This window comes from Lepidothrix coronata, unplaced genomic scaffold (genome assembly GCF_001604755.1).
Source record: "Lepidothrix coronata isolate B3197 unplaced genomic scaffold, Lepidothrix_coronata-1.0 Scaffold3, whole genome shotgun sequence".
Lineage (NCBI taxonomy): Eukaryota > Metazoa > Chordata > Aves > Passeriformes > Pipridae > Lepidothrix > Lepidothrix coronata.
This window is the reverse complement of record NW_016690183.1, coordinates 991,129-1,017,417: the sequence shown is the minus strand read 5'-3', so window position 1 is coordinate 1,017,417 and position 26,289 is coordinate 991,129. Positions and strand designations below refer to the sequence as shown.

Genomic DNA, 26,289 nt, shown 5'->3' with positions numbered 1-26,289 from the left:
AATTCAAAAACAAAAGTGGTAAAAACAGCAAAACTAATGAATGTCTCACAAAAGTTCATAACCAGCTCTCTAAGAGAAAGAGAAACTATGTTGGTGTTCCTTCTCTTGACCTACTTTCACTGACGTGCAAGAGCTGAAAGGCAAAGAAACATCTCGTGCTGATTTACAAAAGCGAAGGCTGCTAATGCTTGTTCATTTGACATTAAATACAGTGACTCTGTTCAAAAATCCAGACGGAGCACTCTGCCACTAAAGCAATGATGCATTGCTCGTTTGCTTTCAATGCATTGAGCTGTGTCAGGCAGCGTAGCACACAATTCACCACAGAAGTCTTAAAAATTGCTCAGCCCAGATCAGTCAGCAACTTTGCTTTTTGTGTGTCACTCCTAGTAACATTATTGCAGCTGCTGGAGATGCTACACACTCTTCGACTTTAAAGGCTCAGCCCCTGGACTGTACCTCCGTGAGGCCGTACTGCCCTGCAACTGCAACAAACCTACCGTGAGACTACTAAATCCAGGAAGGACCTTAAATTCTGTAACTTAAAGCTACACACTGAATATCTTGCTTTTAGGGTACTTAATGCAAAGGGAGACAGTATTCAAATCTCCACTGTGGTACCTGCTGGTGGGCAAAGAGCATCACCATCACAATCCTTTGGGACGTGATACTTCAAAATTTTCAAACTCAAAAAAGGAAGAGGAGACGAAACAAGTACGAAGGAAAGCACCCTCTAATGTGGTTTCCTTCCTGTAATGAGACAGATTGAGGACTCCACTCCTGACATGTCACACTAACCCAGTTCTGTGCAGCAAAGGAAGTTTAAATATAAAGTAGACGGTCACTTTCTCCCCCCCCCCCCCCGCTGATCCACGGAGAGAGCAAAATTCAGGTTTTTTAAATTGCAATACCACCTTTTTTCCTTTCTTTTTCAACTTTCTTAAGAAACAAAAAGGACATTCTGCTGATGTCGAAGTCACAGCCCAAGTGTGTGCAGTGCTTGGGGGTCACAGGAATAGTGCCACTGTCTCTCCCCGAGGAGTCAAGGCATTACCTCTATCCCATATGTGCACTTTGGGTGACTTAAACCTCACCAACCCAGGACTCCACTGGGAAACTTCAGGGAAGTCTTCTGCTCTTCTCCTGAGCTTGCTGAGCCCAAAGACCTGAAGTCTTGCCCTCTAGACCCTCCCCTGCTTGTCCTGCCATCCTGCCCCATGGCCTGACTGCCTGTGCTGCTGGTAGGGGCTGTGGGCAAGAGAAAAGCGTGGGAACCTTGTGGACATCAGGGGTTAAACAAGCACATTGTCAAAGCCAGTGCTGTCGGCCTAAGGAGTGCCCAAGACTGTTTAAAGTTCGGGGGGGGGGGGGTTCAGTCGGCAGCTGAGGAATCCGTAGCTTGTGCCAGCGCTAGGGAAACCCTTTCCAAAACAAGACTCAAAACTATCCTTAACAGTCTTGTTTCAGAGCCTGACTTTGACTCACAGCTCTGCTCCCACCATCTGTTCCCACAGGGGGCATACACACACACTATGCATTTTTACCCTGTGATCCACTGCTCCTGCAGGTACCCCACGGCTCCTGCAGACACATCCTGCTCCTGCCCCAGCCCCAGCTCCTACTCCATGCTCTTTGCCCTGCTTCAGCTTGGCCTGGGATCCTTCTCCAGGAAAATCAGTCCCACTATGAATGCACTGCAGGAGCAGGTGGGCACTTGTATCCTTCCCCCAGTCCTAGGACAGACTAGAAACATGTCCTTCAAATGAACATGTGTGGGTTCCAAGTCCTCCTCAGCCACCACCTTCTAAGTGCCACCAGTCTCCACCACCACAGGAGGAGACACATGTGCACCCACACCAGCAACAGCATCGCTCTCTCTTCCACAAGTTACAGAAATGTTTAAGAAGATGCACAGTATTGCAGGCTTTATGGGGACTTGGCACCAGAGGCTTCCAATGCTTTTCAGAGGCCCTACCTGCTACAGTCATGGTTTGCTACAAAAACAAATGGCAAAGGTTGACTTTCAATGCTGCTATTGTCTACCTGTAACTACACTTGCCGCAGTGTAAAACCTCAGCATTAGGCACAGCTGGGATTACTTCCACAGCTTTGTCCAGTGACGTGGAGAACATATTATGTACAGAAAAAAATGCGATTACCATATTTATGCTTTCATCATTTGACATAGACTTTAAAAAGGGGCAAAAGACAGACCAGAATCTAGACTGAAGACATACCTGGCGCTTTCTCCACAAAGATGACTTTAGAGTCTTGCAGAAAGTTATGACCAGTAAGTACCATTTTTTTCCCTCCAATAACAGGAAAGCTGTCAGTACTTTGCTTCTCCACCAGAGGCAGTTCTTGGGCAGATCTCTGAGCTGGAGAGTTATATAGAAGATTAAAAAAAAAAAAAAAGGTAACCACAAACATACACAAAAAAGTAAATACTGCACTAGTAAGTAACTTAATGCTTGCCCTCATAAGATAAGTTGAGTTTGATACAGAAACAAAGAAAGATCAGAAGGTTTGCAGGAAACGTGTTTTGTTTTCAAGTGCCCTGACTGTAAACAATAGGGTTAAACAGCAGTACAGATTCAAAAGACTCATAAAGAACAAATGTTTTAAAACTCAATTCGATCTGTACTCTATTAAAAAGTATATTTTATTGAAATTCATTTATTTTAAACAATTTTCTTTTATGCTGTGTGTTTACAAGGCACACATGACAAAGTAACCACGCATGTTCAAAATTTGTTTCAGTCACTATACCGTTTCCGTCACTATACATTGTATTGTCAATTCCGCAAACTGTCTTGCAGTAGCAGCAGCCATGGCCCTTGTGATCCAGCACTTTAGTGAACATATTTCCAGAAGAACCTGAGTGCCAAAGCACACAAGGTTCCATGCAAACAGAATCTGGTATTCTTGTGGCACATTTTATGCCCCCTCAAGTGGGACATGAAGAAAGCGCTGCTTCAAGGGATGATGTGATACTTTATCCAGATTATATGGTTTCTCCCTGAGTTACATGCACTAAGAAATGTATGAAGTTTTTGGCACCAGTTTATTCCACATTCTGCACTGGAAATAACACTATCACTTATTTTTTCTCCTGTTTTCCCCTTTTTTCAGCAGCCATGTGCCATGCTTTTGCTCATTACACAACACTCAAAGCTACAGTTCCCTGACACAAATCCAACCGGCTTCACGTTCAGTGGTTCCTTGAGCTTGGCACCTTTGCACAGACCAGTTCAGGATCAATTTAAATTGGGCCTTATCCTGCCATATAGCAACTGAAAAGCTCTCTAAACTTCAACAGCAGCAGGATGAAACCATGACTCCTCACATTTTTTGCTTTGCCCTCCAGCATGAATGGAGTTAGGGATGATTAGGTCTTCTTCTCCATCCCCTCTGCCAGAGCTCACCCCACACATACCCGCCAGATGTTAAGTTTACCCCCTACTCCGTCAGCACCAGAAAGATCCCCTTTGTGGAATTCAACAGAACCTTAAAAAATTGTTTTGGTCCATCCAGCCAACCAAATTAGCATTGGGAGTTAGACAAAAATTCAGCTTCCACCACTTATCCTGAAATGTTAAAGCTACACAAAACAAACAGGTTTTGTTTTGAGTGGGGGTGGCTGATGAGGCTTACAGAGCAAGAATGATACAGGTGTCTTTGGAGGGTGTCTCAGTGTATCTGATAAAATGCAGTCTGTTCAATGAAAGAGACCCCAGTGCAGAAACCTGGTTTCTGGAGGTTTTCTGAAACCGCAGGCAGCTTGTGCCAGTGTGTCAGCTCTAGTGTACTGGTAGCTCCCCATCAAAGGGTTTTGTTTGCTGGTTTTTGCTGTATGATGGGGAGACAGACAGTGAAAAGGGCAGGAGATATGTTTTCCAGAACTTCTATAGCAGTTACCTTTAGGATAAGGAGTCACCAAAATAAAAGACCCTGTCACTCCCAGGTCTGCTATTGGTTTAACTGCTCTCTACTTTTGCTTCAAGTGTGTGTTTTTCTACAGCAGTCAATGCAAGACAAGGGTATTCTGTTCTCAATGTAAACCACGTACTTTTGGAAAGCAGTTTAAAGTTCACTGACTAGACAGGTAATGCAAAACCAATGTAGAGCATGTTGGTGGATAAAGACTGCCTATGGGGTGGAAGAGTTCAAAACCGTTCAAAACTTGTGTGGATGTGGCACTTGGGGACACGTTTTAGTGGTGGATGTGGCAGTGCTGGGTTAACAGTCAGACTTGATGATCTTAGAGGTCTTTTTCAATCTTATTGATTAAAGATTTTATGATAATACCCAGCAAAAGGAGGATGTTTGTTGCTACTTACAGCACTCAATGGGGTTGGAGGCTACTTGCAAAGAGAGGGTCCTGCCATTGGCCTGTGGGATATGAACCCTGAAGACCAGCCGCACACGTGTGTTCTTCCGACCGATGTCCGTCTCTCCCTTGCGCAGCTCGATGTCAGAGTTTCGGAGCTTTAATATCCCAGCACAGTCGATGCTATCCAAAAGGAAACACAGAGCAATTCAATGAATTTCAAGCAGACTTCAGGAAGGCATGAGTGTGCAACATCTTCCCTCTCTCCTGTATGCTCTTCTTAAAAAACTGAGTCAGACACAGCCCAATGACCAGGCTGAACACAGCACTTTGTTTAGCCTAGTAGTTGCATTCACAAGCAGCTAAGCTGGGGCTATCTGCAGTAACAGGTAGTAGGTGCAATTTAGCACACAAATTTAGGATGTTACCTCAGTTCTCAGAGGAAAAAAATCTAACAGACCCTTCCTCCTCAACACATCCTGTCAGGATGGTGCTTAAGGACTACCGAAAACCCAAAGAAATAGCAAGACTAGAAAAGTCAATAGAATGAGATGATAGTGCAGACAGTGTTACTAATGTAGAACGCAGGGTTACTTACAATTGCACTTGTTACAACTAATTTGGAGAAAAATCTGACATGACTTTTAATCTAGGGCAAAGTCCTGAAAATGCTTATTAATGAGCACAGCTGTCCCTGAGGTCAATTCTACTGTCAGTGTGTTTGTACTTGAACGAGTTGGAAATACTCCCAAGCTGAGCACTGAGCTGAAGCTCGGCATGAAAAACACTAAACTCAGAGTCCTCCCTCCACATTAGGGAAAAACGTGCTTTTCATCAGATACAACTATTACTATTTCTGACCTCTCTCTCATTTTTTTTTAACTTTGGTTTCCTCCTGGATGAGCTTACAAGTAAGGATTTTTATCAAAGAAAATTTCAACAGAAGTTCCCAGAACAAAAGACATACAAACATATGCACTCAAAAACCCACTGCAAAAATACCTCTGCCTTGGCCACGACTACAAAGCCTACATGGCAATTTCTTCTGGGTACTGGTCTCTGGCATGCACTTTATTACACTGAATATGCATAGTTTAATTTTATTTTGCATTCAAAGAGTTTAATTCCCCCTCCAGACCTTTGAAGCTCTGTTCTGAAGCAAACTGCAAACAAGCACTATGGCAGCATGGTTTTGATCTGCATTTTTTCTGAAGTATGGATTTCAGAATTTAAAAAATGCCCTTGCTGATATGATCAAAGAAACTAATGAAAGTGTTAAAGCTCCTCAACAATGCATATTAGCAGGTGAAGCCATAAGAATTATGAAATATTTGTACCCATGTCAAAATTCTATACAAAGATCCTTAAGCTATGGAAGAAGTGCATTTCTCAATGTTGTCTCTCCTATAGCAACACTTGTAAAACAAATACAGTACTTAATGAGATTCAATTCAGAGTCAATAAAGCTCAGAGGAGAAAAAGCGTTTAAATTCAGGCTTTTAAATCATGGATATGAAAATCCGAAGTCAATAGGAACAGCTAAGTGTGCAAAAACTTAAATGTGCAGATGAGCTTTGGTGTTTCCCTAAATCAAGGCCTGAACACACAAACTATGTGTGAGAAAAGTCCTTGGCTCCAAATTTCAATTCATTGTTAGTGCTACATGAGGTTTTAGACTACTGATGTGTAAGGCTTACATACACCAAAGCATTGTTCGTGGTTCTTGAGAGAGCTCTACTACAATCTGGCATGCATGCCACAAAAATATTCAGCTTGGCTCCTGAACTGTGTAACTACCTTTATTTTAGGGTGAAAGATGATTGAAATGGTAATAATGTTCCTAGATGGCCAAAAATGTGATTCAAACTGGATAAGTAAAGGGCCAAATAAATGTTGTTTGGGTACAAATTGGTGAAATTTCATTAATGTCAATGTAGCTGTGTCAGCTTACGACGACAGCAAATGGGGCCAATAATTTTGCAGGCTTGTCATGACTTTTAACACAATGCACTGAGAGAGGTCCTTGGGTTTTGAGTGATCACTCTAAGCCCAGCTGGCAATGCAGCTAAACATATTCTGGCTGTTCTATTTACGTGAGGCACTCTGAGGCATGTTGTACATGACACTGCAAACCAGCTTCTAATAACCACTATGTGCAGAAGGACTTCAGGTGTCTGATACCATTTTCCACTTCATTAAGGCATAGAAAACTCTATGAATAACAAGGAGTGAAATTGTGATTTTCCTGTGGCATTTGGTTTGGTGGGGCTCAGGACTGCTTTTTGTCTACCTTCTACTTGTCTTTCTATTTCCCTATAGATGTACACAAAGGTACATACATCTATATATAAATATGAATACATTTATACTTACGCACACATTGAGAGTTGTACTTGCATGCAAGCACACAGAAATTCCTCCCAAGGCAGACACCTCAGATAAGGGTTAGGATCATGTGAAGGAGGGGTGAGATAACTCAGACAAGGGCTAGGATGATTTGAAGGAGGGGGACAAAGAGGACAGGACTAAATAATATGGAGTGTCTCATGTACATCACATACACAGAGGGATATTTCAACCTTTATATACAATCCTATAATGACATTTACCCATGTGTAATGGACTTACACAGCATTTAATTATCACTCCTACTAACTCAGAAATCCACACCTGCTTTTTTGCATAGGACTAAACTTATCCCAGTTTAATGACTCCCATCGGTAAATTGCATCACCTTTGAGTAAAGGTTCTCAGAGGTAACTTTTCTTAGTTCTAGAAGACTTACTTCTAAACAAATGCTATAAAAATGCTGAGTTTTATTATGTGAGAAATGAGTGGTTTTATTTGTCTCAAAAAAACCAAGAGGGTACTTGGAAATGCTCTCTAAGAGTTTCCTTTGACATCCAAAGATAAATTTTAATAGGCTCTGTTCCTTGTGCTAGTGCGTATAGGAGCAAGAGGTGTCATATTTAGAAACTAAATGCAGGAGCTGAGGTAGGAGATATTTACAGCTTGGTAACTGAGATACTTATTTTAAATGGCAAATAAGTACATTGGCTGAAACTCTAGAATGAAAGCAATCAGTTGTCATAAATATTTGTGAAGTTCATTTTGCTGTTAAGCCGTTTAGGGGCAATTTGTCCCAGTAAAGTTGTGAAAACCTTCTATTACAGAGAGAGATTTAGGAAAAAAAAAGTGTAAGGAAAAGGAAAATCGTGTACAAAAAAAAAAGAAACAAAACCAAAAGAAAGTAAGCGAGGTGACCAAGACCAAGAGGAAACTACTAGATGTCAGATATATTGCCTGACTCTTACATTGCTCTCATGTTGTTCTCTGGAAGAAGTGGGATTTCCAGGACTTTGGTGTTGGAAAGTATTGTTTCGTGGCTGGTGGTGGAAACGGTCTTCCCGGTGATTCGGTGAACCTGGTAGAAAGCATGGGGTCGCAGCAGGCGGTCGTCTGCAGTCCCAATGAACAGCTGTAGCGTGAGCGGCTCGCTTTCTAAGTAACCATGTAGCTGGCAAGAGAACAGAAAACGCCCACTGAGCACGATGCACATAAACTGCTAGGAATCAATTAAATTTTTNAGCCTAATTCAAGGAGAGGACTTGTGACAGGTGCGATGTGTTAAGTTCCCCCCTTCCATTTTTCCTGCGATGTAATATTAGTACAATAAAAAGGTGCGTGTAGAAAATGTCTCATTATCCTAAAGGACCTGAGGCACTTTAGATGGGCTGTGCTTTTGAGCACTCCTGCTACATCCACAGAAAACTTTGCATAAATTCTGCCGCAGTGTTTGACAAAACACCACAATGATGTTCCATCCCAGTACTGAAGGAGGCAAAACTGATGGAGTTTGCAAGTGGAAAGGACACAGCTCATCCATCCCCATGCTTCCTGGGTCATCCCTCATGCAGCAGCAGGCTGCTGCTTGTGACTCGTCCCCTCATTAACCGATTTTTATGCTGGTAAATACCTCCCAGGACAGCATAGAGACAGATCACGTATACACAACCAGTAGCTCACCATGTGTGTCAAATTCTTGTTATAATCACACAGAAATCTCATTGAAGCTATTGGGCCTGACCATATTACAGTGACTGCTCTGATGACAACGAGTTATTTCTGCCACAAGCTGGGGAGGGAACAGGAGCAGAGCCTGACCTAATCTCCACCATCTCCTGCAGAAGCTACTCTGGGTTCCCACTGCTGTGGAGTCCCCAGACAGTCCTGCTTAAAGCTGCCACCTCACACTGGGAAATGAGTCTCACAAAATAGTTATCTTGCAGTTGATACCTGTGAAGCCCTGTCCCAAGGGAAGAGAGGACACAGCAACTTTAGGAAAGAGAAGCATGGGCAAGGTGGGCTGTCCCAGGAGATGCCCCATCCCACAGCAAACCTGCTCACTTTGTTGTAGGTTTAGTTTCCCCACTGAATGATTCAGGTGGGTTCGGGCATGAGTTATTCACCAACACTGCACCATCACTGAATCTGATAGATCAAAATTTATCATAATTTGGTGAGGAGCAACACTTTTGTTTTATGGTGCACGCAAGTTCAAAGCTAAATAAATAAATCTAAAATCAAACAGTGAAACTCGTGTCAAATTCCGTAGGTAACTTCTGTATTGTATTTTGCCGGCTTTCACTCTACTTAAATCTTAAAAAGTAATTTCTGGCTATCTCTCCAGTGTATTTCACCATTTGACATCACGAGTGCTATTAAAAACAAAGATCTTGAGTCACTTTTACTCCTTGAGCACTGCAAAATTCTGGTGGGTGCTAACACAGGCACAAAGCCTCCCCTCCATTATCAAACATGCTGAACGGCAACAGGAATGCACAGTGGCAATGTTTCAGGTACCACGATGACCAACACATGAGCAAGGAAGGACGCTGTTCTTAGACACATCTTCCATCACTAATTGGGCATACTGCGGATTTTTCAATGCTCACTTTGGTCAGAAGAGCCAAGAGGAAGCATTTCAACTTGTGTGGCAATTTTTATACCCTCACCTAAAGCACATGGATGTGGAAGGATGTAGGGTCAGGAGGAGAACAAGGCTCATTTCCAGCACTACAGTATTTTATCAGCTCTGCATTCCTGAGACACGACATGAAGGCAGCTCAGAGACAGGGAGTTGTGATGTGATATGATATGATATGATATATGAGGGGGTTCCATACCAATATTGTCACACTGAAAACATACCAGTGGCAGTTTGAAAATCTGCAGTATCAGCAAAGTGACGAAGAGAGAAAAGCAGAGACATGCCTGTACATTGCCTTCAGCAGGGTGCCATGGGCTGCAAGCCTCAGTCCAGCCCCACTTGGAACACCCGCTTCCTACAACCCTGGACACCAACATTAGCACTACACTGCAAAAAGAGGACTTTCTGACTTTATACCCCAGAGACAGACACGCAGCCTGAGCTGCCGGTAGGTGATCACAGGTGTGCTCCTGGTACAGCCAGTGGCCGTGGGGAAGCCACCGTCCCACACATCACCACCCTGCCCCCTCGCATGGTAGCCCTGCCTGTTTAGTAATTCCATCAGTGTGCATGAGTTGGGCTGGCAGAGTGACCTAGATTTGTCCTGGGCTGATCTTACCCTGCCTCGGCATCTCCAGAGCCTTGGCAGCAAAGCTGAGGTAACGGAACAGACTCAAGGTATCGTGGGGTATTTTTGGTCAAGAGCAGCATGCAATTTTTCAGGGGGAAAAGTAAGATAGTGTGACACGCCAGCCAAATAAATTTCTGTGCATTACTAGCGGTCACTTCTCCAACTCGTCATGGAGGGTGCTTTTTATGGGGAGTGTAAAATTAAAACAAACACATATTGAATTACAAGGCCACTTAAAACGTAAAAATAGACTAGTGAGTAACTCAAACCTCAGTTCAGCAAAAGCAAAGTTGCACACCAGGGTACCCATATGTTTTACTGAATGCAGGCAAAGGGGACCAAAAACCTTGGTCTTGTATTGGGTTCTGCTATTTCAGGCTTTATCTTGAAATCTGAACTCAGCTGCTGCCATATCTTGTAACCTACTGCTGAGTCTCAGCTTGTGCTTTTCCCACAGGTTTCCTACCAGGAGGCAATCAAACACCCACAGTCCTCAGCTTTACACACCTGCCCTCCCCCGAGAAGTATTCACATGCTGGAGAATAAATAATAAGATCTCAGATGCATGTTTTGCACTGTTTTTTAAGGTTTGTGATCTTCAAACTGAATTTATGTTTACTTTTTTCAAAGGCCCTGTCCTAGAGCCATTCTGTGCTTCGCTTTGGATCCATCACCCATAGTTACTTACTCTCTGACTTGGAAAGTGCCAGAAACGTTCAGAAAGACTAAACTATATGCTTGATTTTGCTGCCTTCAAAACAGGCAAAACTCACACTCATGTCACAAGTTTTATGTCGTCTTCTGTGGCAGGAGGTATCTGATCTCAAATTTGTATTTCCATTTGAGCTTTACCCATTGCATCATATTACTTACTTTTATATTATGTCACATAATTGTGTATGCCAACAAAAGCAATAAAAGAAAGCAATGCAAGGATTAACACTTAAAGGAGCACATACTGTGAATGACTTATTTTAGATTACGCACCGAGCACACGATTTCTGTGACAGACAACATTGCACTTTGGGAATTTTCAGAACGCTGAAGATGTCTGGAGAATGGGTAAGATCTTGGTTACTCTCTCAGCTGGGCACATCGAGAATATTGTACAGTTCCCTCAAGACATCGAAGAGCAATATTATTGTCACATCATTCAACAAAATGTCAAGAGGAGTGGTGCCAGTAGAGGCAGAGCTGCAGTACTCCAGGCTGTTAGATTTGCTAGCACATAGAGGGAATATCAAACAAGATCAGTGTAAAATGGGATGAGGGAAAAGGGTGACTGAGCATTTTTCTAGGTGAGGAAAGATCTCGCATGTTCACGTCCATGCATATTTTCCACACATGCTCTGGGATACTGTACTTGGTGGTATAGCGATTCAGTTTCCTGGCGCGCAACATGGGATGCGTGCGTCAGACACCCTATTTTTATCTTTTTCTCTGTGTAACGCAGTCCAAAGCTCTTAATAACTCAGCGGCTGAGTATGGGTGACAAAGGTGCTCTCGGTTGTGGCATTCATAATAAAGGATGTGTCTTTCCTACCAAGCATGCTTTACTTGGCAATACATAGATCCAAGTGGAAAGATCTGTACTTTCCCCTGCTATGGAAGTGTAAAAGGAATTACTTGCAAAATAGGATCAGGAGCACAATGTTTTTGAATGAGTTTCCCTTCCGAAATAAAGGCTGTGATACAGCAGTCACCTGATTTGGTACAAAGGAAAGATGCAGGAAAAACTTAAGTATGCAGATAAGAGCTCTGTGGTCAGTTTGTTTGGTTTTGAAACTAAAGTAGGTCATATTGTTTTGTTCTGACCAACCACTGATTACTCTGTTCTTTTCCTTTTTGAGCAATACTCTTAAAAATATTTCAACTGGTCTTAAATGATATTTGCATTTTTATTGTCTGAAGTTGCTAAGATCAAAATCAGACTTAATTGTAGGCATATTATATACTCTTCTAATTCTATCAGAAGTGATGCAGTCACTGGTAATTAACACCAGAACAGGACCGATTGCAGTTAAGCTTATCGTCACCTTACATCATCTTACACAAGAGCGAGGGAAAGGCTGGGCGACTGTGCCACCGCATCAAGCTTTCCCTGGGATTCCTACACCTCTCTGTCATCGCTTTCCCAACGCCATCTCCCACCAACACGTCTTCATTCTCACCAGTAGATTGCTGCTCATCTCGGCACAGGGTGCCAAAGCAAACCCCAGCCTTTCCCTGAGGAGATGCATCACGCACCATGCACTGGGGCTGGATGTTTCTGTGTGTTCAGTGCCGCAGCACTGAACACCAGGCATCTTCCTCTGGTGGTCAGCAAAGTGTGAAGGAAACGGGGCTGTAACTCCTCACAGCCATCAACTGACTACAAGGTACTACCTGATTCAGTCCTACAGCAATGACAACCTCACGTTTATCACAGACATGAGCACACCCAGCCTGCCTGGATTCCAAACGTGTCTGGTGCATATCTATTAAAGCTGGCAATCGGAATTAAACAGACTTGAAAAACGATGAGCAGAAGGAGGTGAAGTGTTTCACCTCAACACAAGGACTAGGGAAAAAAAGTAAAACCTCCCCAGACCTTGCTATAGTTACCAAATTTTGAGGAATTTTTGCAAATGTCACATCCAATAACTCAAATGCTATTTTGGCTTCAGTGGTTATTCTACAGTCTGTGAGAAAAATTTCTATTATTTAAGCCATAGCATTTATTTTAAGAAATGCAGCTGAAATATTCTGCATGCTCCCTTCCAAGTGTTTTATGCTTTTGGCATGCCGAAGCATCTGTTGAAATGCTCAGAAAGCTACCTGTCATAACAAGGAGCCCTCTGTGCCCAGAGAGGCTCCTGGACGCCACCGAAAGAATGGTCCTGTTCTCACAGGACACACCAGCCAGGTACACCATCTGCACCACCCATGACATCAGTCAGGAAAAAATGGAACTACGCTATGTAATAGCCTTTAAGCGTACTTCCTGCAAAAACGCCAAAGTGGTGCATTCCTCCAGATACGGACTCTGCAAATATGTTAAATAATCGTTAGGGAATAATTTAGGGCTTAGCCTTGCTCCAATGCATCAGGGCAGAGCTCCCGCTAATAACAAAGCCAGGGCATGACCAGGGACTTGGTATTCCCCCTCAAAACTAATCAGCAGCTTGTGCTTGAGACTCTTGAGGCTACTAGGGGCTGCATCCTTAATGATAAAGATGTGTCAAAAAACCCCATAGGTAACTTCTGTATCAGCAATACCTCTAGAAATGTGTGTGCCTGTGCTTTGTATGTTTGGTATATAATAAAGGCAACAAGTAAATACAACCATTTTTGCCTCTAAAAATATTAAGAACAATATCTACATTTTCTTACCTGACCATGTAACTGATGGCCATGCTGCTTGCGGCAGGTACTGCAGTGTTTACGCTCAGCAATGCCTTACACATCTGTCTATTCCATCTGCACTTCCAGAACATGTTCAAGGAATACCTGAGTCAGTCTGGAGAGAATCATCAGTGAGACTAACTACCCAGTCTGGGGAAAGAGGACTTCTTTCCCTTTTTTTCCCATCAGTGTGTTGGAATGTAATTCCAATGCTTTCTAAAAAAGCTCAAAAAGAATAAAATCTATAAAATAGTGACAATTTTTATGTCATTGCTGCTTGTCTCTTTAAGCTAGAGCTTAGGGAGCTACACAACAGACAGCTTTATTGCTAACTTTCTCAAAGATCAGGTTTGTTTTTTTTCCTGTTACAGTAACTGCACATGATTAATGAGAAAATGAAACAAATGGTCATGTTTTAAAAGTATAATATACAGCCCCAATAAAAGACCATCAATGAGTGCTCAGTATCCTGATTTTTTAAAATCAAATCGAAGATCAAGCTGTGTAAACTACAAAAAAAGTGCACAAACAGTTTGGGTATTGATTTCAGCTGTGAGCATCAAGCATGCATAAAAATTGGGTCATCAATCTGATTTTCAAGAAAAAGAATTTAGTTATAGCTCCCACGTAGAAGCACTCAAAGACGTAAGCCACTGGATCATGGGTTTAAACAGCAAGAGGCAAAAGTTGATCTTGCAGGCAATGACTGTCATGTGAAGCGCAGGCAAAGAGGGTGAGGTCAGGAGACCCAGGCATCTATTCTCGTGTACACTGCAGAGATTCTGCCTGACCTTTGCCTGGGCAGCCCCTGGACTGCCCTGCTACCATGCCCCCGGGCTGAAAACACCCAGGGACCTGCTGCTGAAGGCTCAAGGCACCAGCAACCTATGCCTCTGGGGAAAAAATGTCAGGAAAAGACTGCCCTCCTCATTGCAAAATTCCCTCCACGTATTCCGATATATTTTCGCCCTGAATTCCCCTGCTAGGGGAGGCCTGAGGAAAAAACACACCTCAGATGTCTCGAGGCAGGGGGCTGCAGAAGGTCTCCACTCAATCTCCTCTCCAAAACCCAAGGGCTGAACACCAGGTGCCATGGAAGATGGCTTATGGAATCAGCTCAAACTCCCCTCAACTCCTCTGCTTAAGAAGGAAGCTGGGCAGTCTTCATGCAGATCTAAGGGTGCTCCACATGCTGCAGGGCAGCGGCAGGGCACCAGCAGGCAGCTCTACGCTCTGCTACAGAGCAAAATCGAGGCAGGGGCTGGCAGCCTCCAGTTTGGAGATGCAGGACCCCACAGGGCAATGAGCAAGCAAACCTGGCAGTGGCAATTCAACCAGACAGGCAGCATCCACAGAGCACTGATGAACCACTGAAACGCATGTCTTGGTTTGGAGTGTTGCAGCATCCCTGTCTCTTTCCAGCTGTTTCTCTCCAACTTCAACCTCACACACTCCAGGAGTACATGTTTCAGTTAGTGCCATACCACCCATGTGCTCCTTGTGCTTTTTAGATCTCTGGCCCAGAAGCACGCAGGCTGCTGTGCACCATAGGACTGAGAGAGGCAAATCATGCTGACCAGGGTGACCATGAACCTCTTCCCTTTGCCAGCAACCAGGCAAGCAATATGGGGTGATGGGTTTTGGATGAGGTGCAAAGCTCAGTTCTAGACTCCTGGTCAGTGTGTATTCAAAACGGAGGTGCTAAACTTGGGCAGCTTGGATGCTCCTGAGAGAGCACAAGCCAAAAAAAGAGGAACATCTTATTCAAAACAGCAGAACAGATAGACTTCAGAATAAAAAAAAAACAAAACAGTAAAACAAAACAAACCCCCAAATACCAACCAAACAGAAAAGAAAACACCTCCTTAGAAGCTGGGATGATTCTCTGGCTGTGATAGATTTTGCTGAACTTTATCTGACACAGTTAGGCAAAAAAAATGAATAAATTATGCTCTGTGTGACTAAACAGGGTACTACTCCTTAGTCCTTCCCTTACTTCAAATAAAACTGTAACAGGAATTCCTACAGTTTTTCATGCTACTTTCAGGATTTATTTTTCCTTTCTAAAACTGATTTTCCTTGGATTCACTCAAACTCTGTTTTAAGAGCCAAATGTAGTCAGAGCTGGTCCACAAATAAAAATAAGATGGCTTGCTCCTGCAAAAGGCCAAGCCTGGGGCGAGGGTGAGGGCTGGATGGGAGAAAAGTGAATGGAAACAGCAGGAGTGTGTTTTATGTGGCACTTTCTAGTGCTGCCACTTGGACCTTAACTCAACAGTGCAGCAAAAGAGCAGCTGTTCACATCATGATGAATAAAGATCTATATAAAACTTCCAGCTGCAAATACGCTAAGGAATTATTAATCTTAATGTAACAAAGACACTGTACACTCAGTCACTGGCTCACAAGTAATTTCAGTCTCTATCCAGGGAAAAACAGCCTTCGTGGCTGCTGGCTCTCAGCACAGCCATGAAATCTCCTTGTCTAAACAGCCGTAAGACGCTGCTCCCTATTTCTGGGAAGGATTTTCCTCCTCAAAAATATGCATACCTAGTAACCAGCCCAAGTCACACTCCTTCTAAAACTATTAGACTCACAAGAGGAATGCCCGTAAGAAAAGGAGTTACTAATAGAATGAATTTGTAGGTCCTGGGACACCAGGACACCGGGACACCAGGAAATCATTAGTGCTTTCGTGATATCTTCTACCACAAGACTGAAGAAATGTCCTTCCCCTAAACCTTGTTGCCTCATCACACTCCAAGGATTAAAATTCCGAGTCTGGGAATAGTGCCCTCCCTGAAACTACCCAACCCCTCACTTCACTAAGTTTTCGCTCAGACATTTGGCCTCAGCATCCATAACAGCTTTCAGTTTGGACAGTCATATCCATGGCCGTGTATGAGTTAAAAAAAAGCACGAGAGCACTGTAAAAGGAATTTATTACATATGCTTAGGCAGATACCCCTGGCAAGCTTGTACTTGTGAACCTGCCTTTCGTCATGCCGCTGACGCATCACTCGCACCCAGCACGCTCCTGTTTGTGGGTGAGCACAGGCTGGCCTGGGATCCTCGGGCGTGTGTTGGGTGCCGTCAGCGCAAGTGGGATGGGCATGATGCCCTTCACCGGTGCCCATCCCAGCCATGGTGGAGTGCCACTGCCAACATCAGTGACTTCTCCAAGACTGAGACACACCCTCCCTCAATGCCACGTTTTAATTTGGTGGCTCACTAGTGCTTCAGTAGCTGCATGCCTTTGAATTCTCACCTTTGCAAAACTGAGGACAACGGGGTGCCCATCAGGGATTATCTGATTAAGGGTCAATGCTTCTGAGGTGCACATCAAGACGAATACTGGCTCACATGGGACAGGGGCAACACAGTTCCAGGCAAAAAGCCTTCAGGGTTCAGAGACAGCAGTGAGACCAGAAATGGCTGCCTTTCCCCTAAATTTTAACTCCCCTAAATTTTAACTCCTATCCAAATGACATTTATTTAAACTGCTACTGAAGACAGAAAGCTGGGGCTATGTTTAAAGGCTTTATCTCTGTAAATATTTGGAGAGTTATAAATACTGAGCCATATTCATAATATGAATATTGCACTTACTGTTCTGTTGCTATGAAAATTACTATAAATACACTTCCAATTCTTAATTTCTCTGATTTGCCAAAAACTTGTTTAAAAAGACCAAAAAAAATCTTATGTGAGACATTTTGCTATTTAATTAGCCATCGGAGTCAAAGGCCACAGCACAGAGCAGGAATTGAAAACTCAGTGATGGAGGCAGACAAAGCACATAGTGCACTAGCACGCTGTAAAGCTCTATGTCCCAAATGAGACTTATTATAATCAGACAGTCCATGAGTCAAGCCCTGACTGCTTTCTGTGTTTGGGGAAAGGAGGGAGTGTGAAGGGAGATTGTCTGGAGGTTTGAAATAAACCTCCTCACTTCTTCTGTAAGTCACATGAATACCAATGGCTTCCAAATTTCACAGTACTTCTGTCCATTTTTGGTTGGGTTTCTTTTATGTAGGAATGAATTAAAAGAAGGAAACCATTTCAAGGCATTTTATAGAAGTGCCTTAGCAGATGAAGGAGCAGTGAGCTGGGCATAGACTGATTGGGTTCCCATCTTCAGCTCTGCCAGAGTTTTTGCTTTATGAGAGATACATCACTTGATTTGAGCATGTGGCAGTTTGAGCCAGAAAACAAATTCGTAACATCTTTTTACGTATTTTCAGACTGCTTTATATTTAATCAATTTGTGCTTCAGCCTCCTTATAAAACAAAAGCCAGTAACCACACTGCCATGTGGCTGGGTAACCCTTTCTTCATGAGGAAAACGCAGCAATTCCAGCCCTCGGTTTCCAATCCTTGCACAATTTACACTCGCATTCCTTGGGGAATACAGGAGATTAATGCTCTTCGGAGGTAGAGAAGTGCTGTCTGCATGTGTATGTTCCTCAAGTCAGGTTCCGCTTCTGTTGTTTCATGTTGTGCATGTTGTTGTGACATGAACAAGATTCCTAAACATGCCATTTGTGACTCCTGTCTCAGAGCAGAAAGGGGCAGTGGCCTTTGCCAGGTGCCGTTACACACTTCTGGTCCTACTCTCCTTCCCCAAGCCACCTTTGATCCACCTGATCCCACAGCTCCAATTATGCTGCAGTTTTATCTGAGAACATGCCTTCCATGGAAAGCATCTTAATGCAGCAATAAAAATAGGTCAGGTATATCTTATAGGTCAGATTCAATGTTTTGACCTCCAGGCCAATCTGATTAAGCTACGCAAAATCCAGAGAGACTGCAGATTCCACACCATGAGTTGTTTGAGAGCAAGGGTGATGCTGTTAGTTGATGTCATTTTTTTTGACCAAAAAAAAACCCCCAAATGGATGGAACAGACCAGAGTCTGACCAACGAGCATAACATGAACTGCTCTGCCACAAGGGCTACAATGAACTGAAAAGCCTGTGATCTCCAACAGCAAGTAAATAAAATAAGCACGAAAGACTCCTAGATAAACTTTCTCAACATATAGGGACTATTTTCAGTCAGTCATTCTAAATATTGTCACACTGAGTAACATTATTTACAACAGCTGTTGCACTAGAATTTCTGACTAGAATACTGACAAGCTAATACCACAACTCTGTTTAAAGCCAATAAGACAGCCAAATAAAATGTTGCAAATATTAACAGCAGAACTTGCCAATAAAAGCTTTATAGAGTAGCTTATCTGCTGCTGCAAATGGATGACACCTTGCTCCAGTCAATGGAGCAGGATGTCAGTGTACGACTGGGAATTGAGGCGGATGCTGAGGGTAACACTTTCTCCTTTGAAGGGAGGTATGATGAGGAGGTGATGGTGATCAGGACCTGTGTTTTTACAGCCAAACCAAGACAGCGTCTCTATCAACCTGCTGACTTCAAACATGACGCTCTAGTACGGGTCAAGTTCCAATGCCAAGCTCTTTAAAGATGCTGCTCATCCCAATCATACTCAGTCCTTACCTGGGTATGCAGTCTAAGAAGTACATCTCAGTCTTTGTAAACTGGTAAGATCTTAAAGCCTGTTGAGCACAGTTGCAAATAATTGTACAAAACATATTAAGTCAAAAGAAAAAGGGAAAAGCCAGGTGATTCATGACACATAACTTTTAACACGTACAGGCTGGACAACAACAGGGTCTAGTCACCTTGGCTGCCGTCACAGCCAGCAAAATGAGACAGGCACTCCGAAGGTGTGACTTACCCAGGCTGCTTCAGATGTTCACATCAGAATAAAATTAATAGCTCTCTAAACTCTATACTGACAAGCCTCTTCCTGATTACAGAGAGAAACTAAGGCAATTAAATCAGGTGCAGACATCTAATAAACCCTAAAACGTAGACTTGCCCCTGCCACCTGCCCAGACCGCAGTTGAAAGCATGAGTGTCCCACAAACCCAGGGCAGTGCTGCAAGAGAGGCACACTGTGCTTCTCCCAAAGAGACACGGAACAGAGCTCTTGTGAGAAGCCCCCTGCAGTGGCAGAGCCCACCGCAGACACAGTGCTCTGCACTTCATGAGGTGTTTTGGTTTGGGCAGTCACCCAGAGATCATTGACTTGAATGGTGGTACTCTGCAGCTCTTTTCCCTCCCAGAAGGAAAGGTAAAGTCGGCTCCACCACAGCTTAAATTCTGTGCTTTGGCTTCTCCACCCTGACATTGGGGATCTGCTGTACTCTGGTCCTAGCGTCGGCCTCAACATTGGGTGGGCAGAACGTGGGGAGACAGACAGCTGGGAGACAGACACTTCACCAGCTCCCTTCACAGCCTCTCTCCCTGTGCCTTTGCTGGGAATAATCACCCCTCCCTCCCTCAGAAGAAGGGAGGCACAAAGGAGCAGATCATATCCCTGCAAAGGCTGTAGCAGCGCCCCTAACCCCAGCAGTGCTCCTGACCTCTGCTCTGGAGCACCAAGGAAATTCTGGAGCAGCACCACGTGCAGTTTCAGTGGCCTTGCTGTTTCCACTGTTTCAAAATTGGACTGCACATTAAAATCATAATAAAAATACAACCCTGAGCCCTATTCCTCCTAATGACCATTTTTATATTAAATTCAAACGTATTACATACCTCTTTTTACTACAAAAATGGAAAAGAGAATTTGCTAATAACTGGAGAAACTAAAGGCCAAATTTCATCATATTTTTCTCTATTTTTACTAAAACTGGAGGAAGAAGAATGCTTTTCTCACCAGGCCATTTTCCTACAAACATCTGCTATTACAGCTAGGCTTCTTGGTTAATGCTGCCCTGTGATTAGAGCGACTTCCCCTGTAAAATCTATCTGGGCTAAGAGTTTCAGGGGTTTAATTTATGCTAGCAAAACAGCAGAGCCATAGCCCAGCGCCATCGCCACTGCACTGCCTTGTTCTTTGCAAAACCTCTCCAAGCTGCCTCCATCTCAACTAGGGCTCTTGCAGCCAACAGTGGGGCTATGTCAGTTCACACATTTTAAGGTTTTCCTCACAACCTGGAGGGATTAGGAAATGAGGCTTTGATGTGTTCCGGACATGTGCTTGAGATTGCTTGTGTACCTAGATACTAGCACATGTGCTGGCAAGTTGTGGTCTAAATTTGTTTGTCCCTGGAAGCTCATGTTTGCAGCTGGGTGGAGTTTGTGTGAAATTCTACAACTGTATGCCATTTTGTGGTCAATAATACTCTATAACCTACATTCAGTAGTAATATTCAAGTCTATATTAAAGAATATTCTATTATTGCAGAATAAGAGTTACAATACATAAGGCCCACATAATGAAAACATCATTGCAAAGCAAGAGGTTGGAAATTAATTTGAAAGCCATTTACAAAATTATTGCAGGATTATTAAGGATGATTGATTAATAAACACAGTCTATAATATTGTACATATAAGCCAGACTGCTCCATGCTGCATTGTGTTTCAACCAGATCAAATACTCTCCCATAGTACAGGAGCTGTTAATAACTCTTAATACAGAGTTCTGAAAGAAGTGGCAAGATTTCTGGGGGGATTTGCCTTTTTTTCAACAGGTAGTATCTTCTGTGGACTTCTCCCAAGACAAAAAGCAAGCTGACCCATACCAGTCACACTTCTTCAGCACTTCTCAACTTTAAGTCATGCTACTCCTGTTCAAGTCAATGAGAATTTTATGGCTAAATCTAACCCTGCATGCTTTGCCAATTTTCTCTGGTGTTTTTGTCCTAGATATGCAGGCACTTGGTACATATATACCAGCAAGACCGTATTAAAAGCTAAGCAGGTAGAAAACAATACAGCCCAGGGAAGTTTTGTTTTTGACTCTCCTCATAATCAAAGCTATGCACAAAGCACAACGAGGCACAGTAAATACAGACATTTCACACAGACAAGCACGAAAATCTTCCAAAACAAAGAAAATTAAATTATCTTTCAACTAAAAAACACACTGCAGTGAAAGACTAAATGAGCAATTCTAATTAAAACCATGCTATGAATCTCCTACTTTCCAACACACACACAAAAAAAATCAGCTCGTGTTTGTGCATTTACAGCCACCCTCCAAAACCAGTCAAGCAGCTTTCCAGCCAAACAATGATAGACACAGCATCTCAGAAGTACAAAACATATTGAAATTATTTCCATAGCAATCATAACAACAACACGTCAGGCCAGGATATGCAGGGAAGGGGGGTGGCAGCAGGAGCTCAGCCCCTCACTGGCCCCAGAGCTGTGTGCTGCCCCAGGTACGCTGCCGGCAGCACCCACACAGCGTCCATCCCTTCGCCCCATGGCCGCATCCAGCATGCCACCCTGTGCATGGGAGCTCACTTTGGCAACAGTCCAGCTCATCCAAAATAGGCACCTGCATCCCTTCTCTGCCCCTCACACAGAAGCGAAGCGTTATATCCCCGCGTACACACGCAGGAGAGCCAAGGCGCTGGTAGTCCCGGCTGCCGGCAAGCACAGGCAACATTGTGCAAGCCCTGCTCGAGCTTCTTAATCCTGACACGCCGCAACCATCTCAGGCTCAGGTCTCTCTCTCCTTGCAGTGCTAAACGAAGCAGCTGCCTCAGGTGAAGACGCTAAGACGGGGATGAAAACTTGGGACTAACTCTCTGTGCCTGAGCTGCACTCAGGATTCATGCACAGCTCAGCTCTGAGCAGCTCTCCAGAAACGAAACGTGATCTCTCTCCCAACCTGCTCCCTTCTAGTTATTTATTTGTGCAGTCACGATATGCTGCAGGCTTCCTGAAAGCTAGCCACTGTCCTTTCATGGGTAGAGAGCTGAGGGGACAGAAACGTGAGTCTTATTAAGTACAGCAAGTATGGGCATCCATGTCCTGTGCAGAACATGCACGATATGCTGATACTGCTGTTTTGATGCGGGCACAGGGACAGGAATCGGCTAAATATAGCAGACTTCAGTGAACAGTCTAAATTATAGACCTAAATGACATGAAGAAAGGTACAGTTTGCCCAAAGACAGAGGGAAGTAATGGGAAGATCTTGGACAGGGATGGAAAGCTTGGCTCCAGTATCATCATGCCTGACTTGCTATCAAGACATCCAGTAAAATCAAGACATCCAGTAAAAGTGTCAGACACACAGAGACTTCACAGCCATTAGATGTGGACAGGCAATAAGGGTGGCAGAACAAAAGAAGATGCAGTCATCCTAAGGGATCCCAAAATCAAAGGGACCAAAGACAGTGGCAGAGGAAAAGGAGAGCCCAGTTAGTAGCATTCACCTGAAAACCATCAGAAGGAAGCGGCAACATATGGGGAACCTGCAACACATACCCAATGCATCAGATTTTTAAAAGGGAAAACTTAGTAGATCTCCTGAAAAGCAGCACAGAGGTCTGCAAGAACAGAATGCAGCTACTGCAACTTGCTCCCCTTTATCACGCTATTTTCAGGCAGCTGGTAGCCCCACATGCTCACACCTGACACCCAATCTCTTGTAACACCCGTGCAAGGCAGTGAAAGTGTTTTAATCCAGATTTTGTAGCCAAGTAACCTGAGTGACAATACACTGCACAATTAATTGCCAGTTAATCAACATATTCTTACTTGGTAGAAAACTTAAGCGCATATTCAACATTTAATCCCACTTTATGATTAAGTGCTCTGTTTCTCTGAAGATCGCTTTGCTCAATCTCTTACATTTTTTCTCCCTTACATTACACAGAACGGGACCAGCAATATTTTTACATGAGTAGGATTGCAAGTGGCAAGGGAGCAGTTCTCTTTCTGGTGAGGACTATTGGTTTTCTCCGGGATTCACATTTGGTTCTAACACCATGTTACCAGTGCCCCAAAGAGCATAACTCATTGAGGAGGACTCCAGTGTCTCCAACTCCCCAAAACGTACCCATGCTGTGTCTGCAAGTGTTTACTGCTTTGAACAGGACTGCATTTGAAACCTATGCAGCAGACTTTTAAATCCCAATGTACATAACGTCTGCATGCAAACCAAAAGCAGGAGTTCCTCCACTTTATTGGGTACTGAAACATTAAAAACAGGTGTTCAAAAACTGTATTACAAATCGGTCTGTAACCTATATTATTTTTACCACGTGCAAGTAAATTGATCACTAGCATGTTTAAACTGTTTCAGTGAAAATAGGCAACTCCTGCTAAATTATTTCTTGAACATGTGGAAGGAGAAGAAAGTTTATGTGATTTCACTGCACTAACAGTCTGCAACAAATTTTACTTATGTATGTACATAGCAGATGCTGTAATGGATCATCTCCCTTTCACGGCACGTATCAAAGAAGATCCTGAGCTATTCTTCACAAGGAAAGAAATTATAAACTCTGCTCATAATGAAAGCTGCAACATACTTCAAGAGAGCAACTGAGTAATTTGACATCTTATTTTCCACTGATTCAGCCTGTTAGCTGAAATAATGACTAATTAAAATGGAAAATCTATATTATAACCACACATAGTGACAATCCAGATCACAAGGTGTGTTGCAGATGTAATTTTTTACTCATCTTGAATATAAAAATTAGAAAATATAAAACCAGAAATTCCAATGGAGTTAGGCTGGTGTGAAAGGGATCTGAAATTTGAACTGGCCCCCAGTATGTCTTCATACAGAATGCAGGCAATATAATTTTCATGATATATGTTTTATGTAATTCAGAGTACCAAGAAAAAAAAACCCTTTGCCCTGAGATATTACTTTTAGAAATAGAGGACAGATGTCTAGTTGCTAAAGCAGACTTGTAAAAAATTAATCACCTGCCTCATGCAGGTTAGCAGTATTTGGCAGGTAGGTTAGCCCAGCTTATAATGAAGCATCTGGCTTCTGGTAAAGCTGCATTTTAATTTTAACTGTGTTTCATTTCAGCTTTTGGGCACATGTGCAATAATCTGACAAGTCTGGAGAAGATTTGCTGGTTGGTAACTTTGGTGTAGGTCTTCTCAACTGCAACTAAAACTAAGTCAAGTGACAACTGTGGTTCACGCCCACACCACAGCCCCACATATCACCTGAAGCTCCCATTTTAAACCCAGTCGTCAACATCTTACCCACTCACACTCTTATTTTCTTAAAAACAGCTAAACCAAGAGTCAGCAAACCCCTAAGCATGTGCTTGAATTAAGCAGGCTAAGCTGTCTGACTGCAGGAGTGCCCCAATACTTCTTTGAATGTAATCTGGTTTCAGGCTGGGTTTTTGGGTTGGTGGTCTTTTTGTTTGTTTTGGTCTGGTTTGTTTGTTTATGTTTTGTTTGTTTTTTGTTGTTGGTTTGTTTGGGTTTTTTTAACTGAGGTCTGGTAATTTGAGGCAAGCAAAAGATCAACCCATGTTGTATTTTTCCTTAGAAAAGTGGGTACCCATTTCTAGCACTACTGGTATCCTCTTTTGGCCAACCAGAAGCATCTGCAGCTTCTTCTCTGCCTTCTGATCCTGTCACTCTCATAATTTCTAGGTGTTCCCCCTGATGCATGCATTTTCAGTGTACGGGTGCTTCTACCACGAATTTACTGGGAATCCCCATCAACACCACCCCCCCCACCACCATCAATTGTCACCATCACTATGCATTTTTTAACATGAATAGCTCAGACATCGGAAAAATGTTTCCAAAAGACAAAGATGTATTAGAGCACAAATTATGCAATTGCCAGTTTTTGGGTTTTACACGATGACCACATTTTAAGCTTTCAAATGTGCCCAAACCCTCAAAAATGTCACTGGCTGATGTTTTTTTCTCTTCTTGTACCACTTAAGCTGAACTGTTTCTTTCTAATACTTTTTCTAAAAAAAAAATATACGAGACAACAGATCATACTACAGGCTCCTGAGCTCTACAGATGTTGACAGAGGAAAGGAACTGAGAATATTTAGCTCCGAAAGCACGTTCATAGCAGACTCCCTAGCAGTATCACGAATGTCTTTTGCCAGGCTGCTGTGGCTTGTGCAGGTATTTTCTTAGTACACCACTGCAAAGAAATCACCTATTTCACCTGCTGAGTATATTAATTTTTTTGTTTCCATCTTCATTGAACACCACCCAATGACAGATACTGATCAGGCCTATAGACACACTTAAACTCTATTCAGGTATGTAGAAAAAACAAGGCAAGGGGAATTCTTATCTTGATTGGGACCTACCTGATCACTTGTGGGAAAGGGGAATGGCAATTTCTAGAAAGAAAATTCAGAAACAAACAGAGCAAGAGACACCACATCTACAACTTTTAGCAGGAATAATGCAATATTAAGCACAGGGCAAAAAGGATGGAAGGGGCAAAAAAAAGCATTGCACTCAAACAGTCAAGGATGAGTCCTGATTCCTCCCTGGAGAGCAGCAATACACATTTTGGAGGTATACTTCCAAAATAATGATGAATTGCCCTTTTAGACAAAGAAAAACTCTGCAGAATAAACTGAGAGTTTTTCTCAGTAAAAGGAGGCATCATGAGACCTTAGAAAAAGTAAACAAGGAATCAGAGAAGACTACTAAAGACTGTTCTTTTTTGACCTTGCACAGACTTCCATCACATTGTTTCTAGACACTCAGGGTGCGTATGCTGCTGGTAACCAAAACCAACCTGACAAAAGAAGCAGAAAGGATGGCTCTGTGAGCAGTGCTGGAGATAAAGGCGACTTCTCTGCTTCCTCCCTAACCTAGAAGGTCTTTGCCTAATCAACCGCCAACAGAAGATACCCCACACAGCGAGAGCAATGCCACTGACTCCCTTGTCTCAAAGAACAAGGAAGAAAGTCAACCTGGAGAGGCCAAGGAAGAGGAAAGTCAAGAGTTGTTATATCATACCCTTTCACAACGGAATGGAGACAGCACCAGTGGAGGAATGCTTTCCATCTCCTCCTCCCTCAAGGCCATCACCGACTCCTGCTTTGCCTGCAGCTAGTGAGTCCAAACTGAAGGCAATCCTAGGGCTAAAGCCTTCAGGCT

The 26,289-nt window shown here is 43.1% G+C and overlaps 1 protein-coding gene across 4 annotated transcripts in view; it reads right to left on the bottom strand.

Annotated features, from left to right (window-relative positions):
- The window catches only part of NFATC1 (nuclear factor of activated T-cells 1), a 110,700-nt gene that overhangs the window by 58,733 nt on the left and 25,678 nt on the right, over positions 1 to 26,289 (bottom strand). For all 4 annotated transcript variants that reach the window (XM_017822643.1, XM_017822661.1, XM_017822652.1 and 1 more), the window contains exons 4-6: positions 7,645 to 7,847; positions 4,341 to 4,513; positions 2,238 to 2,378 (exon numbers count right to left, since the gene is read on the bottom strand). In XM_017822643.1, the coding sequence (XP_017678132.1) occupies positions 2,238 to 2,378; positions 4,341 to 4,513; positions 7,645 to 7,847 (517 nt within the window). The remainder of the gene's footprint in view (positions 1 to 2,237; positions 2,379 to 4,340; positions 4,514 to 7,644; positions 7,848 to 26,289) is intronic.